Genomic DNA, 17,295 nt, shown 5'->3' on the forward strand with positions numbered 1-17,295 from the left:
TATTAGTATCAAAAGCCAGGTTGGGACTGGGTTCTAATTACCATCTCAAAAACTCATTTGATATCCATCCAGGTTCCGAATAAAAAATATCAAAGCGGTTAAACTCCTATTGAGTTTGAAGCCCCCGAACGGCTAAAATGAAACTCTTGGATGAGAAATTAAGCTACTTATTTTAACAATTTAGGATTTTATCGCCATTTATTGAATTTACGATTTCTGTGAATTGGGTAACTACCGCTGAACAAAGAGCCACTGTGGCTGACAAGGGTGGAATTTTTTCTCCAAATTAATTGGTTTGAATTTAAATGAATTTGTAGAGAAGTTAAGAAATTTGTTACGTCCATAGTAAGGGGCTAACCTACAAAAGATGCTACAGATAAGAGTTGACCCCTACAAGCGGTTCAAAAATTCTAGCAAGACGGAATGGGTTAAGATGAAACTTGATTGACGTTTCTAATACAAATCTCAAAAGTACAAAAACTGCAGAACTTTCATTGAAGAAAGAATTTGGTTAGGTCTGTTGCTAAGCAGCGGCAAACGGCCGGAAAAAATAAACAAAAACGCACAGTCAATGATTGAATGAATTTTCAAAAAACCGAAAAAAATAATTTCAAATTAGGGATTGAAGGCCTCATCAATGAAGACCGTTATCAAGTATTTCTTTTGTTAGAACAATGGCAAGAAAAACTATAATTGAATTATTCCGTACAAAATACCTAGAAACTGCTTGAAAAACGTAAAAATTTTACCCTCAAAGTTCTTGGATAAAAATTTATAAAAAACTTAAATTATTACAATGATTAATCGTTATAAATGATTAGTTTAAATACACCAATCAAATTCAAAGATTTCTTATAACCTATAGACACGAGAAGAGATTGTATTTCAATTACAAATTTTCGGTAGTGAAAAAGTTCTGCGGTGGTATGGATTTCAGTGCGGTCAGTCAAGTTCTAGTCGAGTGTTTTTTCCGGTAACTCATATAAGCTTAGGTCTATAGCAAAAACTGCATACCTAAGCTATTTTAGGAAATCTGATCAGAACAGTTGATTAGTCTTGACTCAATTTAAAGTAAGATCTAAGTCAAGGGATTTTTCTTTTAATTTCAAATTTCAAAATTCAAATTTCATCTAAAGAGAAGACTTTGTAGAATTCAATACCATCGAGTTTTTCTCTAAGTTATTTGGGTTACTACGTAGGATCTAGCCCGTTTTGAATTTTAATTCCGATTCTTGATGAATATCAAATTAGTCATTGATAGCAGTGATTGAACAAGTTCTGTCGGCAATAAAAAAATACACTAGAGCTCAGTCGCTTTTGTTTTCTTTTTCAGTTTCGTTTAGTTAGTTACGTCATATCATAGTCCTTATATAAAACACTGGTCTGGAAGCTTATTATTTTAACTTTTTGTTAGCTTTTCCTTTGTTAATATCAAAAAATAAAAGTCGATTTGCTCAGTTTTTGATCACGTTACCAACTATTCCTCTTCGGATTGGTTTAAGATTTAACCACATGATCAAAAAGTAAGCAAAACAAACTAATTTCTCAACGCAAGTGCAATTAAGAAACAATGGAAAGAAACAAAAGGCTTCCAGACCAGAGTTTTTTATACGGAGTATGGTCATATAAACGCTAGGTTATTACATCAGATGAGCGTTTTTACGTGAAGTGCTAACTGGGATTCGTTATCGGCAGGTAAGGTCTAAAGGTTTTATCCCACAAATTAGTAATAACGATATTAAGCGATTTACTATTTACGGGATGCGATACTTTACTTACGACTCGATTGATTCAGCCCCTTCCCATCTCCATTCCTAGTATATCCCTATCCCACCATGCGATGTTTTTATCGTGGAACGGTGTCAAGAAAAAAGCCGTGTCCGGCTGGTAAAGGTGTAGTATTTAGTGACTTCTCTCGGCCCTTTTTCTCTTGTATCTAATTGCATGGTTTCTTAACGCACTCCAAACCCTCCTCATCAAAAATACTAAATTAGAAAGCTTATTTAGCAATCTACAAAACCACAAAACCCGGAAACATCGTTTGAAATGAAGAGTCGGAAATGATTGGACTGTTGTTTCCTTATATGTCTGATTGGTTGAGATGTTTTTGTAGAGACACGTGTCTGGTTGCTGATTGTAAAGACAGATTTCGTGCGTAGAAAGGTCAAATAGTAGACCACGTAACATGTTTTCACAAATCAAAAACTTTATCCATTTAAATTCAGTAAAAATCGCTCAATTTACAGCAGCAATGCGAAATTCTGCAATTATTGAATAATCGAAGTTGGCAACGCTGCCAAAATAACTTTTGGAAAATTGGAACTTTTGGACTGAGAAAGAAGCTGAACAGCCTGGAATCAATGAGTTTAAAGCCCCGAAAGAGCTAGAAGAACTTTTTGGTAATAAAGTCACTCACTCCCAGCAAAAATATGTTACCCGCGTGGCTCTGATTTACACAAAGCTATCATCAAATAGGCTTATAATATGCTAATAAGCTTTGATATGACAAAGGTTTTCTTGGAGGATGAGAAAAGATGCTTTTTGTGCATGAAAAATCAGGCATTAACCCTCTAAGTGCCAATGTAAAGTATATTGGTCATGAGGACGAGGACAAAGCTCAGTTTGAGTTAGAAATCGCTATTTTTGGTCTAACTCGTAGGAGTTGGATTGTGCTTCATGGTCAAGCAAAAAGAAATTCAAAAGTGAGTCTTTCAAGCGAGACTTTAAGCCAAAAGGTCAAAAAATGCAAAAATTTGACAAAAATCCACTTTTATTTTAGATTTTGACCGTTAAAAACCTCAAAATTTGGCCCTGTTTTACTTTATTATGTCCTTTATTATGATTTGAAGTTTACCACTGGAGCACCTTTCCGTCATCCACCCCCCCCCCCCCCAAAAAAAGAGGAGACTCTAAGTTATTCAACGAGCTATGATCGAGCTTATAACTCCTTCTTGATCCATGGCCAGAGATATAAGCCTTTAAAGTTTGAACTGGCGATTTTTTTTAAAAACTTAGAAAAAAATGACCGTGGCACTTCAAGGGTTAAGAATTAAAGAAAACAGACAAGCGGCGATGATTCAGATGGCTTGGAAGGAGGCCAGCATATCCTTGCTTGAATTTCAGATGAACATCGGTGATCAATGGTGGTATCAACTCGTTTGAAAATAAACAGGCATGTGATAAATGAACAGATTCCTCAAAAAGTAAAAAAAAACGATTTTATTACCTAAGTGTCGGTGGGGTGTAAGCAAGAAACAAGCTATTGGGCTATACCAGAAAAAAACCGCTTCCGATATTGAGTAGTTTATATTTTCCATCAAGGGGTGTCATTTAAAATCTGCGAAGATTTAAATGAAATTTCTAGAAAAATCCAGGGCCCTTATGGCTCCGAAATTTGAGGTGAGATAAAAGCAGATACCTTCAAAGATTTACCGAAAAATCCAGGGCGTCTCTGAAATATTAGCAAAAACCAAGGCAACCCGCCTTCTAAAAAATTAACCCCCTCAAGAAATAAAAAATTCGTCCAATTATTTTAGCCGAAAAAATAATGTGTGGCTTCCAGTCTAGCGTTAACCAGAAAGCACGTAGGCCTTTTGGGCTATTGCAACATACCTATTTCAAATGTATGTATAGTAGGCACAGAGAAACCACACAGACAAAAACTTCAAAGTTTTTTAAATAGATTTAGCATGAAACACAAGGACATATCTTAATTTAGGATGAAGTTTCTGGATTTTATCTTCATAAGTTCTTTCCTTTGAAGAAGCCGCCATCTTTTCCTGTTTATCGATTTTCTTGCTTACATCGTAGTCATGGTGATATAAACAGTGGAGCTGAAACTTCTTTTAACACCGAAAACCGCACAAAAAATTCAACCAATCATATTTTGTAAAAGGGGGCTACAGTGAATGGAGTCTCCATAACTCGAACACACACGGCGGCAAACACAGATTTGTTCGAGTTATGGGGCATGGTTTTTAAGACATTATTAACCGAAGGGACCATAAAAACTTGTTCGAGTTAAAGAGACTCTATTGTACTCTATGATGGACTCTATAAGTCCATTTGCACAATTTCTTGTTATCAACATATGAAAACCAAAACTTTTGAGGGAGTTTGTCCAACTACACGTTTTTTGTTTTTTTTAAGAAACACACTTTAAGAAACATGAGGCTCAGAATGCCTAAAAACTAAGAAACATCTAAGAAACATGCTGAGGCTGAGAATGAGAAAATAGCATTTTTTAATTCGTTTTTTTTTAAGAACTTTCCAATCAAGGTTCCAGAAATATACATACATAACAGTTAGAGAGAAAGTCAGAAAATCTATATAGAAGATAAGAAAGTACCGTAGATTAGTCAATTAGAATATTGTATTATGCGTCCTTTAAGCTTGACAAAGTTTAGAAACATGTAAGAAACATTTAAGGCTCAAAAGGCCGATTTCTTAAGAAACATTGAGGCTGCTTGGTAAAACTAGTTTCTTAAAAAAAAAAACGTGTACGCTGACACGTAAAAAGATGTCCAATTAAAGAGACTGAGTCATGAGAAAGAAGACTCTGAAAAAAGAGTCTGACCCACACTTTGCTTTTGCAAAATTTAATAAATAGTAGGAAACAATTTGACCTGAGGTTTTAGAAATTAGGTACCTTAAAGGAAGAAATTTTGGCGGGAATTTAATTTGGCGGATGGCCGAAAAAGTTTTTTCAGAGGGAATTTAATTTGGCGGATGGCTGGAAAAATTAAATTTGAAGGGAATTTAATTTGCCAGTTGCAGGATATTTTTGGCCAAAATGGTTATCAAATAAGCAAAAAAACCTGTTTTAAGCCTGAAATAGCACCAATTTGGGGAATGCGTTAAGTAAAATAAATTTGGCGGGAATTTAATGTGCCGGTGGAGGAAAAAATTAATTTTGGTGGGAACTTAATTTGGCGGATTTTTGGCTAAATCCGCCAAATCCGCCGAATTTTTTTTCCGCCAAATTTTTTTCCTTTAAGGTATAAGTTAAGGGCTCTGACCATAGTGAATTTTTCATAATTGCCGTGTTTAAAATGTGTTTTCTGACTGATGTAACCAACAAAACTATGGCATGTTATACATTTTCTGTTAGACAAACTATTCCTCAAAATTCAAAAATTGCATTGAAAAAATTTGATGAAGAAGAAAATGAAGACTTTTGCGAGGAAGAGTATTTCAACTTTGAAGAGCTTAGTTTCGGCGAAGAAAAAACATTTTGAAAATTTTTGCGGAACATTTTTGTAAATGCTTCTTTGTATCGAAATGTTCAATTTTAGTATGCGCCAACCTTTATGATCCGTAGCATCTTTCGTGGGACGCAGCCGCATGTGATTGGTTCGATAATAAAAAGGATTTTGAGACTTTTTCGAAAGTTGACCCGCGAATTAGGTCTTTCAATAAGTTTTTATGGTCAAAAAACTAAAGTCTAAATGGCTAAAAATACTAACTCCAAAATTGTGTCCTATGCCCCTTTTAATAGATATTACAACATTAAGTTACGACAGATTCAAAATGTGCAAAACATGCAGTCACGGGGCCATTTTAATGTTTTGGTAGGGACCTAAAAGATCAAACCAAGAAAGTTCTTCAAACAGAGTGTGTCAATGGTAAAACATGAAGTTTAAGAAAAGAGTCCTTCCTTCATTCGAAATTTTTTACTCAATTAAGTGAAAATACAACGACGCTTTAAACTTTTAAAAATGTCGCCTTCTTTGTTGAAGTCTGAATTTGTGAAAAAAACTGGCCTCGATCCAAACCATGAATCGAGCACCACGCATTTCCTTGTTAAACGTTTCATAAAGACGTTCCTTGCGTATGTACTTCTCTTTAAATAAAGATAATAAAAGATAGCATTTGTTATTTAACGCACATCGCATTTTATTTCTAAGCATATATTCATATCTGAAAACTATCATAATTTTTAGACCTCATTAGCCGGCTGATTAGAACAAAATAATAAATAATGCCTGAGTATGAAAGGTAATACGAAGCAGGTTCTAGCCTGGACTGTAAACTCATTGCATGAAAGGTAATACAAATGATACAAAGCTTCTAGCCTGGACTGTAAACTCATTGCATGAAAGGTAATACAAATGATACAAAGCTTATAGCATGAAAGGTAATACAAATGATACGAAGCTTGTAGCCTGGACGGTAAACTCATTGCATGAAAGGTAATACAAATGATACGAAGCTTCTAGCCTGGACTGTAAGCTCATTGCATGAAAGGTAATACAAATGATGCGAAGCTTGTAGCCTGGACTGTAAACTCATTGCATGAAAGGTAATACAAATGATACGAAGCTTGTAGCCTGGACTGTAAACCCATTGCATGAACGGTAATACAAATGATACGAAGCTTGTAGCCTGGACTGTAAACTCATTGCATGAAAGGTAATACAAATGATACGAAGCTTGTAGCCTGGACGGTAAACTCATTGCATGAAAGGTAATACAAATGATACGAAGCTTGTAGCCTGGACTGTAAACTCATTGCATGAAAGGTAATACAAATGATACGAAGCTTGTAGCCTGGACTGTAAACTCATTGTATGAAAGGTAATACAAATGATACGAAGCTTGTAGCCTGGACGGTAAACTCATTGCATGAAAGGTAATACAAATGATACGAAGCTTGTAGCCTGGACGGTAAACTCATTGCATGAAAGGTAATACAAATGATACGAAGCTTGTAGCCTGGACTGTAAACTCATTGTATGAAAGGTAATACAAATGATACGAAGCTTGTAGCCTGGACTGTAAGCTCATTGCATGAAAGGTAATACAAATGATACGAAGCTTGTAGCCTGGACTGTAAACTCATTGCATGAAAGGTAATACAAATGATACGAAGCTTGTAGCCTGGACGGTAAACTCGTTGCATGACAAGTGATACAAATGATACGAAGCTTGTAGCCTGGACGGTAAACTCGTTGCATGACAAGTGATACTTTTATGGACCTACCTGGTTATGCATCTAACACATATATAAATCATTCAGAACACAAATTAATAGTGACGTTTGTTTCTTATAAAAAAACGTTTGGAAACCAAAATTTCATGCTCTTAAAATATTCTTTCATATTCAAGACTTCGTGAGCAAAAAACATATATCTCATCAAAAAATTCAGTAATTTTGCTAAGAACATTGATGTATGCTTATTAATAGTGATTCTTATAGATAAACATGCGTTTTTTTGAGCTGAACAATAATTTTTTTACATTTTTTACATTTTTAAATCTGCTGAGCCATCTTTTACCTACTTTCATGCAAAAATCTGAAAAAATTATGATCCAAAACCCGTTTTTTAGCCGTTTTTTGGCCCAAATTTGCCCAAAAAATTGTTTTTTCGAAAATCGGGCTCTGTCACATTCGAGGGTTTGTAGTTATGCATCTCTGTGCAAAAAATCATCGAGAAAAGTTGGTAACGAACGGACGGACGGACGGACGAACGGACAGGTTAATTTATAGGACCTCCACCCCACCGGGTAGGTCCAAAAAACGAGAAAATTGATAACTAATTGTTTTGGACAATGGACAACTAATGTCCTGTCAGTAAAGCTAAAGCGAAAAGACCAAAAATATCCCTTATTGAAGAAGCTGAACGAAGTGTAAGCTAAGGTTAAAGTCCATAAGCTTAGGAGGACCTTTGCAAATCTATTGCTATAAAAATACTTTTGATTTTTTGCAAAAAAAGAACTCGCGAGGGTGAGTCGAGAAGAAACAAGTGATACTTTTATAGACCTACCTGGTTATGCATTTAACACATATATAATTCAGTAAATTGAGTAATTTGGCTAAGAACATTGATGTATGCTTATTAATAGTGATTCTTATAGATAAACACGCGTTTTTTGAGACAAAAAAATTTTTTTTTTCAAATCAGCTTGGGCCATCTTTTACCTATGATGGCACCCTACTTTCATACAAAAAATCAGAAAAAGTTAATAATCCAATTTTTCACAAAGACCAAAAAACCCGTTTTTTAGCCGTTTTTTGGCCCAAATTTGACCAAAAATTTTTTTTTCGAAAGTCGGGCTCCGTCTCATTCTATAACGTTACTTTAATTAATTTCTAATCATGGAAAAACCTGTATTTAATTTTTTGAGATGCCCCTTTCACTGAATCTTAGTTCGTGATTTGATTGGTCCGGCCTTCATCCAACATCCTAGATGATTGTCATATATCTCGCTAAGTGTGCGTTATATGGAATCGGTATTCGTCCTCACAGTGTGTATTCATATGCTGTGATACTCACGGTAGCCATGTAGGAGGGTGCAGGGGCGACAACAAAAAGAAAGGGGGCGTTTAAAAAAGAAAAGCAAACACCTGCCGCAAGTTACAGATCTATATTATGGTACGTCCATTGAAAAAGTCACGCAGAGAGCTACTGACTATTAAGATAATCACCCATTAGCAGAGCACTCAATAGATAAAGCGTACAGACGATAGTCTAGATAAAGCGTTGATAGTGTCTGACCACACCCTTTCAAAGAGGAGGTCACAGGTGAAGCATTGATAGGGACTGACCGCACCGTTTTCGAAGAGGAGGTCACAAGTGAAGCCTTAATAGGGCCTGAACACACCCTGTCGAGGAGGAGGTCAAGAATGTCTACTTGCTTCAGAGCAAAACACTAAAGAGTTGAATCAATACAATTGAACCAATACAAGGTAGTATTGCTCAAACAAGGAAACTTTTCACAAAAATATAAAGTAAACCAAAGGGCGGAACCGGCGGAAAAGCAACTCGGCCAGAAATAAATCTTTGATCGGTTAAAAAATATTCGATTTTAAGAATAAGATCAAACAAGGATATTTTTGCATAAAGATCGAGTTTTCAACTGGAACGGAACGGATGAGTAGTAAACCGGCGGAAAAAGTAAGGGAAAATATCCTTGAGAACGGAATTTGAATGACGTCATCAAGTGCTTATGAATGAAAAACAAGAGAGGGGTATAAAAGTGGTCTCACAAGAGGCTTTGGAGTCATTATTCGCATGTGACACTGGCAGGGACACATAAAAACACAGAAAGAGTGATATAGTGAAACCGAATTGAAAGGAGCTCGAATAAGTTGAGATTTTAGCATAGAAATACCACCAAAAGGAGCTGAAAACATCAAAAAGACTTTCTTACAATTATAACATGATGATGGAGATAAAAAGATGGCTCAGATTTGTGCTACTAGTTTTGATGTTGGTGTATGCGAGAGGATACAATATGGAGATAAAAGGATACAATAAGGAGATGAATAACTCGGACAACGAAGACGACCCTTGCAACAATGCCATGAATGAATGTTTAGCAGAGGCTAAATGCCGAAAGAAATTGCAAAGGTAAGAGGAGCGGTTTACATTAGTTTGATTTTGAGCAGAATACGTTAAGGGAAGAAATTTTGGCGGAAAGAAATTGAAATTAATTTGCCAAAATAAAATATTGCCCAATTTAATCTAATTTCAATTTATTCTCTATTTCTCCTAAAAGCCCTTTTTTTCCTCTTTTTTTCAGCTAAAATATTGAACAAAAATGGGTTGTTCGCCAAAACAAATTCCGCCAAATTGCACCAAAAATTTCTTCTCTTAATACGTTATTTATTGTATGCTTCGTCAGAGGTCTCTGTGAGTATTCCGTCTGTTTTACCGTCAATCCTGCGTGAAAAGGTCTCTGTTAAAAAAAGTGTTTTTGAGAGGGTTCGCGTTTTGAAAAATCTCAAACTTAGAAACTAAAAATGATATAAAGACTTTTTACAAGAATAAATCTTGAAATTTTCCGCAGATATCGAGCATGACTGACGGGGATAGATTTTTAACAAATATGAGAGCGAAAAGTGAAAGAGTTTTTCTCGCGAAAGCCCAATAAAGAAGGAAGTACACGCTTTTTTTTTATAAGAATAGTGTACTTTGGCTGAGGGTGAGCATTATTCTTATTTTTCTATTTTTCTAAACAATAGGCCTATTGTTCTAACTCTGAAATCTCACCCTGATATTCTTATAAAAAAAGCGTGTACATTGTGAGGCAAATATCTTTGCGGGCGACAAGGGAACTTTCGATCGAATTGAAATCGAATGCCGAAGGGATACAAATTTCGAGACACTCTTTGAAAAGGATAAAAATCTTCATTCTTACAATGTTCACACAGTTTTCCGAAGATTGTCTTGAAGATTCGAGCAGCTGTAAAAGAAGATGTCTCTCACTCTGTTTAAGAAGAACTCATTCTGGAGGAGGGGCATCATTGTATTCACAAATTAACCAGCTAATGATCGCAAAAGAATTAACTTGTTTTGAATAAACGCCTCTTATAGTTAAAATCTAATTCTTTGATCGTAGTTTTTATTATGTTGGGAGTTTAGATATGTGTAGTGGGAGGGGAAAGAGAGTCGCCGGTGGGATGATCATTACTGTTACAACTGTCTCATATTGAAAAAGTTGAAAAGGTCCTGACGGTTTATAAAATCTACATCTAAAGATGTCCGTCCCTCATCGACGGTGGAGGTTGCGGGGAAGACCAAACCAGTGCGGAAATGTATTTTTGAAAGCAAGTGCATCCTGATTAATAAGTTGAAAAGGTACCCGACATCTTAAATAAAAAATGTTTTATCAAGGAAATAGGGGGCATAGCAAACCAACTTTCTCGGTTAAAAAAGCCATATTTTGAACACTTTCACTTTAATACTATATGAAATCTTTTCGAATTCACACGAAATGAATCCCAAGAAAGCACTTGGAACTTATGCTAGATTCGGTCTTGTTGTATTTCGTTCTTGCCAAGTTGTCAGACAGGGTTAGTGAAAGGGGAAGATGTCTTAATCCGATAACGGATATACTTGTCTCGTATTGGGATTACTTTTAATCCAGGGGCGGGATTGTTTTTTGATCCGTAAATTATGACTCGTTCAAGAGAGAGTTTGTTTATGTTAAGTTGCACAAGCTTATTTGATCTGTCCCTACTTCCCCTTTTACAAGATTTTCCCAAGCAAATATTTTAATTAGCTTTCGTCATGAAATATTCAGTGTAAATGAATGCCCTTGTGTTAAAAGCTGCGTGAAATGAGGATTGCCAACGAGTTCATAAGGGGCTTCACATGACGTCATTAGTGTCCGAATTTCATCGCATTCAAGCGCTCACAAACAAAAATTCAGACCCAATCTCTTTGCAAATTCAGGTCTGATAGATAAACAGTGGAGTCTTTATGGCTCGAACACGCACGGGGAATACAAATTTGTTCGAGTTAAGGAAATTTCGAGTTATGGAGATTGGTTTATAAGGCATTTTTAATTGAAGGGGCCAGAAAACTTGATCGAGTTGAGGAGATATTCGAGTTATAGAGGTTCGAGTTAACAAGATTCTATTATATTTAATAGAAGAGTACGAGATGTCATTTTTTTTTCTAAAGAAAGGGAACACTTTATTCCGAAGAGATTCTGAAAATTTATGACTTCAAAACAACAAAACAAAATTTGTTTACAAGATGCAATTGCGTTAGTGCTATTGTTTACTTTGTTGACATGCTCCATTTCGTCTCGAAAATTGGGAGACTGAGTATTTCGTCATCACATCTCGTGGTCAAGGCTTATTCAACATTTTCCCATGAATAGAAAATATTGTGCCTTAAAACAGACATGTTATTTTTCTATACTCCCAATTACGTATTTATTTATGCTGTAATACGAGAAAAAGCTGAAAAATAGTCAGGGAGGCAGCCAAAGATAGTCAAGAACGATCCATTAGACATGGTTTTTGTGCGATTTCCTAAGAAGAAAAGTTGGGTATTTCGTCCATAAAGCCTTTAAATGTTCTTAACTTGTTCTTAATTTTTTGGCAATCTAAGCCTTATGTTCTTACTATAATATAACGTTTGTTTTTACAACAAGTGATACTTTTATGGACCTACCTAGTTATGCATTTAACACATATATAATTGATATCTACGTGAGCATGAGCGTGACCGTTAAACAATCATTCAGAACACAAATAGTGACGATCTATTAAAATTAGTCGTTTGTTTCTTATAAAAAAAACGTTTAAAAACCAAAATTTCATGCTCTTGAAATATTCTTTCATATATTCAAGACTTTGTGAGCAAAAAAATATCTCTCATCAAAAAATTGAGTGATTTGGCTAAGAACATTGATGTATGCTTATCAATAGTGATTCTTATAGATAAACATGCGCATTTGAGCCAACAAATTCTTTTTGAAAAAATCTACTTGAGCCATCTTTTACCTATGATGGTACCCTACTTTCATGCAAAAAATCAGAAAAAGTTAATGATTCAATTTTTCACAAAGTCCAAAAAACCCGTTCTTTAGCCGTTTTTTGGCCCAAATTTGCCCCCCAATTATTTTTTTTTTGAAAGTCAGGCTCCGTCACATTCGAGGGTTTATAGTTATGCATCTTTGTGCAAAAAATCATAAAGAATCAAAGAGGCAATCTCGAGAAAAGCTAATACCTAGGTAATTGATAATGTGCTTATAAATAAATATCGAATTTGGTCAGTTTTTCTATAAAAACACGCCAAGCAACCAAAATTTCATTTCTAAACACACACATTCTTCAAAAGTAAGCCCTCATGAGCAAAAAAACATCTATCTCATAAAAAAATTGAGTAATTTAACTAAGAACATTGATGTATGCTTATTAATAGTGATTCTTATAGATAAACATGCATTTTTTGAGCCAAAAATTTTTTTTTGAAAAAATCTGCTTGAGCCATCTTTTACCTATGATGGTACCCTACTTTCATGCAAAAAATCAGAAAAAGTTAACGAACCAATTTTTCACAAAGTCCTAAAAACCCGTTTTTTAGCCGTTTTTTGGCCCAAATTTGCCCAAAATTTTTTTTTTCGAAAATCGGGCTCCGTCACATTTGAGGGTTTATAGTTACACATCTTTGTGCAAAAAATCAGAAAAAACTAATGAGCCAATCACGAGGAAAGCTAATAACGAACGGACGAACGGACAAAGGTTAATTTATAGGACCTCCACCCCACCGGGGGAGGTCCAAAAAACGTGTATAAGGCTGACTTCAACTAAGCATGTTAGTAGGAAGATCTGTAGGTGATATTTTGCCCAAACGATAATGATTTAATCAATTTCGACATCAGATGACCTTTAAAGGATTCTTTTTGGCAAAGTGACAATTCTCTCAAAGTGTTGGTTATCATAGTAGTCAAATTGCGGTGTTTTGATTAGATGACTATCCTCTTGACGAACGATACACCCCAACATAATGGTTGTTGTGAGAGACATATTTGAAGTGTGAGAGAATTTCTTTACGAGCTCAAACATGAATGAATATCTGTAAAGCAATCTTTAAGAAAGCCTGACGGGGAAATGTGTATGAATTGAATGTTCTAAAAAAACTGTCAATGTATGGATCTCGTACCAAGAGACACGTTTTGATTTATTAATGGACGTGATATGTGATACTTGAGAGCTATCAGAATCATAAAAAAGTGAGCTAAGGAACTGGGTTCAAGTTTGTCAATAACATCTCATGTTGAGGAGGCGTGACAACCAGAGGGTAAGCAATTTCGAGAAAATTGAAGGCCACCAGTTTTAAAAGTTCAAAATCAAGGAGCTCTACCAACGTGGTAGACGAATCAAATTGTCTTCTTGGTAGAAAAACTTCTTGTAGTTGAGTTAAAAAACGAGGGTGTAGCTTTATCAAAACAATCATACATTTTTATTTCTGAAAAAGCCCGCTATCGATTTACGATTAATTTGATTTCTATAAGGTGTATCGGTAAACTACTCTTGACTTAGAGAACTAAGGGAAAATGGATTTGAACGAAATAAAGAACAAATTGACGTCAATGCGCCAACAGATCACATTCTATGTACCAAACATCATTCTAGAAGCGCTTAAGTGTAGACAAATCTCTTCGAAATGTCAACAACATCTGTCTTGTTGATGTGTAAACAAATTTGACGATGATGGGGTAGGACTTAGTATGTGTGAGAGCAAGAGAGTAAATGAGCAAGCGAGTGATTTGATGGATGAACGAGCGATATTGGATTTATTTAGTTCTTTCTCTTTCGTCTTACGAATATAATTTGATGAATTATCAGAGTGAAATGACGAGTGCACGCATAGGCGAGTGAGTGAGTGAGTGCGTGAGTGAGAGAGTTGTTGACACTATCTAATTCGACGTTCTACTAAACGATCACGCTCCATTATTCGATGATACTGAAAGTCGCCATCAACAAAAACTTTCATAAACGACGCTTTACTATTCGATGAAAATGCAATTCCCCTTGAAAATTGAATCAGAGAGCGTCAACGGTACTTATTGATCGATCGATTTTCTTTTTTTACAGATTGCGAGACACATGCAAGGACTTGTTCAGTAATTTCAACTACATGTCAAGCGAGTCATCAAAAATCTCTTGCTCACCTCAATGTCGACGACGTCTCATCAACGCAAAGAAACATTATCAGTTGAAAACCCTCTTAACGTGCAAAACAAAGAAAAGTTATTTTTTCCCTTACCAAGAGCGAGCTGAACGATGCATTGCTGGTAAAATCGATGCTAAAGTCCACGAAAATTTTGTCCAAGATGGTTGTTCCAATGTTTTTCAAGATTGTATGAAATTTCACCGGTGCCGTAAGCGTTACCAGCGAATGATGTTTGAATGTTCTGAAATGGTAAACGGACAGAAATGCACAACAACGTGTGAAAAGAGCCTAAAGAAATTTTTAGTCTCTCAACACATTTCAGGATTCTATCAATGTCGGTGTGATGGTGCCATCTATTTTCAACAGACTTGCCATTCCTTGAAACAGAACATTTTGAATTTGTGTGTTTCAAATCAATTCAAAGGATTTTTGAGTAAAAGAGAATTATTACTAATCAAATGAATATAAAGTAGAACACACCCTAATTGAGTATAAAACCACTGATATCCATTTATCCTGGGTACAGTTTTCGATAAAGTGGTACCCTAATGGTAACACTACTCAATGTGGGTGGAAAAGATTTGAACGGAAAATTTCATTTAGTTATAAATTGACCAACATTGAGTAGAGCCACAACAGTTAGGGTGCCACTTTTCTAAGAATTCTAACTAAAGATCGCGGATTTAGTCCAAGGCTTTTAAAAATCAGCATAAATGACACACCTTAATTCGAACCTCTGTTATTCTCTAATTCGATTAGATTCGAAATCTAACGATAGACCTCTTAGCAAGAAAAGAATTACGTGAAACTCTCTTCGTAATTCGAGGTTCTGAAGCGAAAAATCGCCTTCTTACTACTGACGATCCAATTACAGTGAACTTTACATTTTACAAGCAAACAAATAGATGACAAAAAATAAAAAATAAAGTATTTATACCTTAACAAATACAGGCACCATATATTAGTTTCCAGAACTGCGTCATTAGGTTATCAGTGTTTCTTGACAGCAATTTTTATTCAATATTATTTATTTTTGCTTTATTTTTCTAACACTAAAAATATAAAGAACATGTAAACCATTTTTAATCTTTAAATTCAAACTTTCGTTCGGCTCGAGATTCTCTTTGATACACAGTGCTTTAAGGCCAAAAATTCAGACACTTCCAAGTGGTGAAAGCTTATTTTTTTCTCAAGTTTAAATTAGTGTCTGTTGCAAACAATAAAAAGCAATATAAATTTGATGAAACTTTATTATTTTGGACAATTGTTCCTTATTTTTTGATAATTCATTCATATAAAAACCTATAAAGACTTTAATAAATTTATAATATTCTATAATATATGACTAATTTTACCCTTGAATTTTTGACATAATTCTTAAAAAAATATTAAAATGAGAATTTTCTTTATAGTTACTGTACAGAGCAACCATGTAAATATACAAAATATGAATTTATACTTTTTTATTCGAAGTACGGTATGTACTTAGAATTTTCATATCTTCCTGAGACCAATTGAAAGGACCCTCCAAAGTAAGCTAAGAAAAGCAAAAGGTGTAAAAATTGATTTAAAAAATGAACTAGAATTCTTTTGATAAAAAACGTGATAAAAGTTATCAAAATTTATGTACAAGAACCACGGGTATATGCATAGAGGTGCGTGGCCTCCTCCCTTTTTTTGCAGACTAATTTTTATAAACCTTAAAAGCTTATGTTTTTATCTTATTAAACGTTTTAGGGTGTTCAGAATGTGCTAAAAGTAAAATATTTGCTTCGTGACAAACTAAGGTTAGGGACCGCAATGGTTTTTTCAAATTGTTTTTAGCGCATTGAAACCATGCTCATTGGAAAGAGCATCAAAAAAGAAAAAAAATGAGGGGTCATTCATCAAAATCGGCCAAGCCGTTCTCGAGATATGAAATTTTCTATCTCCTGAAAATGACCCTTTCTTTGGAACGATTTTCGAGGATTTTTGGAAAAATCATGGTTAAATAGGTGTAAAAGTGAAAATCCGGGGGTTATGTCGAAAAATACATTTTTTGCAATAACTTTACTTCTAATGCTATAGCATTGAAACTTGGCACGAAGGTTTTCAAGACAAAGTTTTAATTTTTTATCAATTTTTTTTTTCAAATTTTTCGTTTGCCGTACGAATGAATCGAAAATATCCTGTATGCCGGAGAGCTGGCAGATTGTCACTCTCCGTGGACTTTGAACTTTCGAATTGTAAACAAACACGCGCTCGACAATTCTGTAGAATTTCTCGAATACCAATAAACTTTGAGCCAAAAAAGACAGCAGAGCGCGGTTGAAAATGTTAATTTTTATTAACAAACAATATGTAAAAAAGTTGAAATTTCATATTATCTTTGTCTTAATGCAGGGGAGGACAGCTAAAGCCCTCAAAGTGGCTTGTTCCCCAGAAAAAACTGAATAATTTTTTGTAGGATTTGATTGGGTCAATGAGACAAAAAAAACAATCATCGCTGATCTCTTCCAGTTCCAAAAATGTATAACATCATGGGGGTTTGAGGACGCGCTCACCTGTCTAAATCCAATTTTCTGTTGGTAGGTCGTCTGCCATTCAAAATTTTACAAAATTGCTCATATTTTCATAAAAAATAAAGTTATGGCCACCAAACTTTTACAGGACATTTATTTAATGATAAGAATGCTTCTAAAACTTATCCCATGGTTATAGGTGGTCTAAAACCTAAAAACAACATTTTGGTCGATTCCAGCCATTTTACCCCCGTCTTTCGCGGTCCCTACTAAGGTGGGCGAAAATTTTGCCATTCCCACCTCGAATGGGACCATTTTACTTTCCATCTATGCTTCATTGCTGTTCGTTTCTCTTTTTCACTCTGCAACCCAATGTG

At 35.0% G+C, this 17,295-nt stretch overlaps 1 protein-coding gene across 1 annotated transcript; it reads left to right on the forward strand.

Annotated features, from left to right (window-relative positions):
• The first annotated feature begins 9,028 nt into the window (after positions 1-9,028).
• LOC136811242 (growth arrest-specific protein 1 homolog) lies at positions 9,029-15,002 on the forward strand. The gene is made up of 2 exons (XM_067067853.1): positions 9,029-9,353; positions 14,339-15,002. Exons 1-2 carry the CDS (start codon positions 9,163-9,165, stop codon positions 14,877-14,879), a joined length of 732 nt encoding a protein of 243 aa, XP_066923954.1. The 5' UTR covers positions 9,029-9,162; the 3' UTR covers positions 14,880-15,002.
• The last annotated feature ends 2,293 nt before the right edge of the window (positions 15,003-17,295 follow it).

Source organism: Clytia hemisphaerica, unplaced genomic scaffold (assembly GCF_902728285.1).
Source record: "Clytia hemisphaerica strain Z4C2 unplaced genomic scaffold, Clytia hemisphaerica genome assembly, whole genome shotgun sequence".
In the NCBI taxonomy this organism is placed as follows: domain Eukaryota; kingdom Metazoa; phylum Cnidaria; class Hydrozoa; order Leptothecata; family Clytiidae; genus Clytia; species Clytia hemisphaerica.

What these genes read in the sequence shown, in the direction of transcription:
- LOC136811242 (XM_067067853.1), top strand. Translation starts at nt 9,163, where the DNA reads ATGATGATGGAGATAAAAAGATGGCTCAGATTTGTGCTACTAGTTTTG. An exon ending in TGCCGAAAGAAATTGCAAAG is followed by an intron (nt 9,354 to 14,338) that starts GTAAGAGGAGCG and finishes CTTTTTTTACAG; the next exon opens with ATTGCGAGACACATGCAAGG.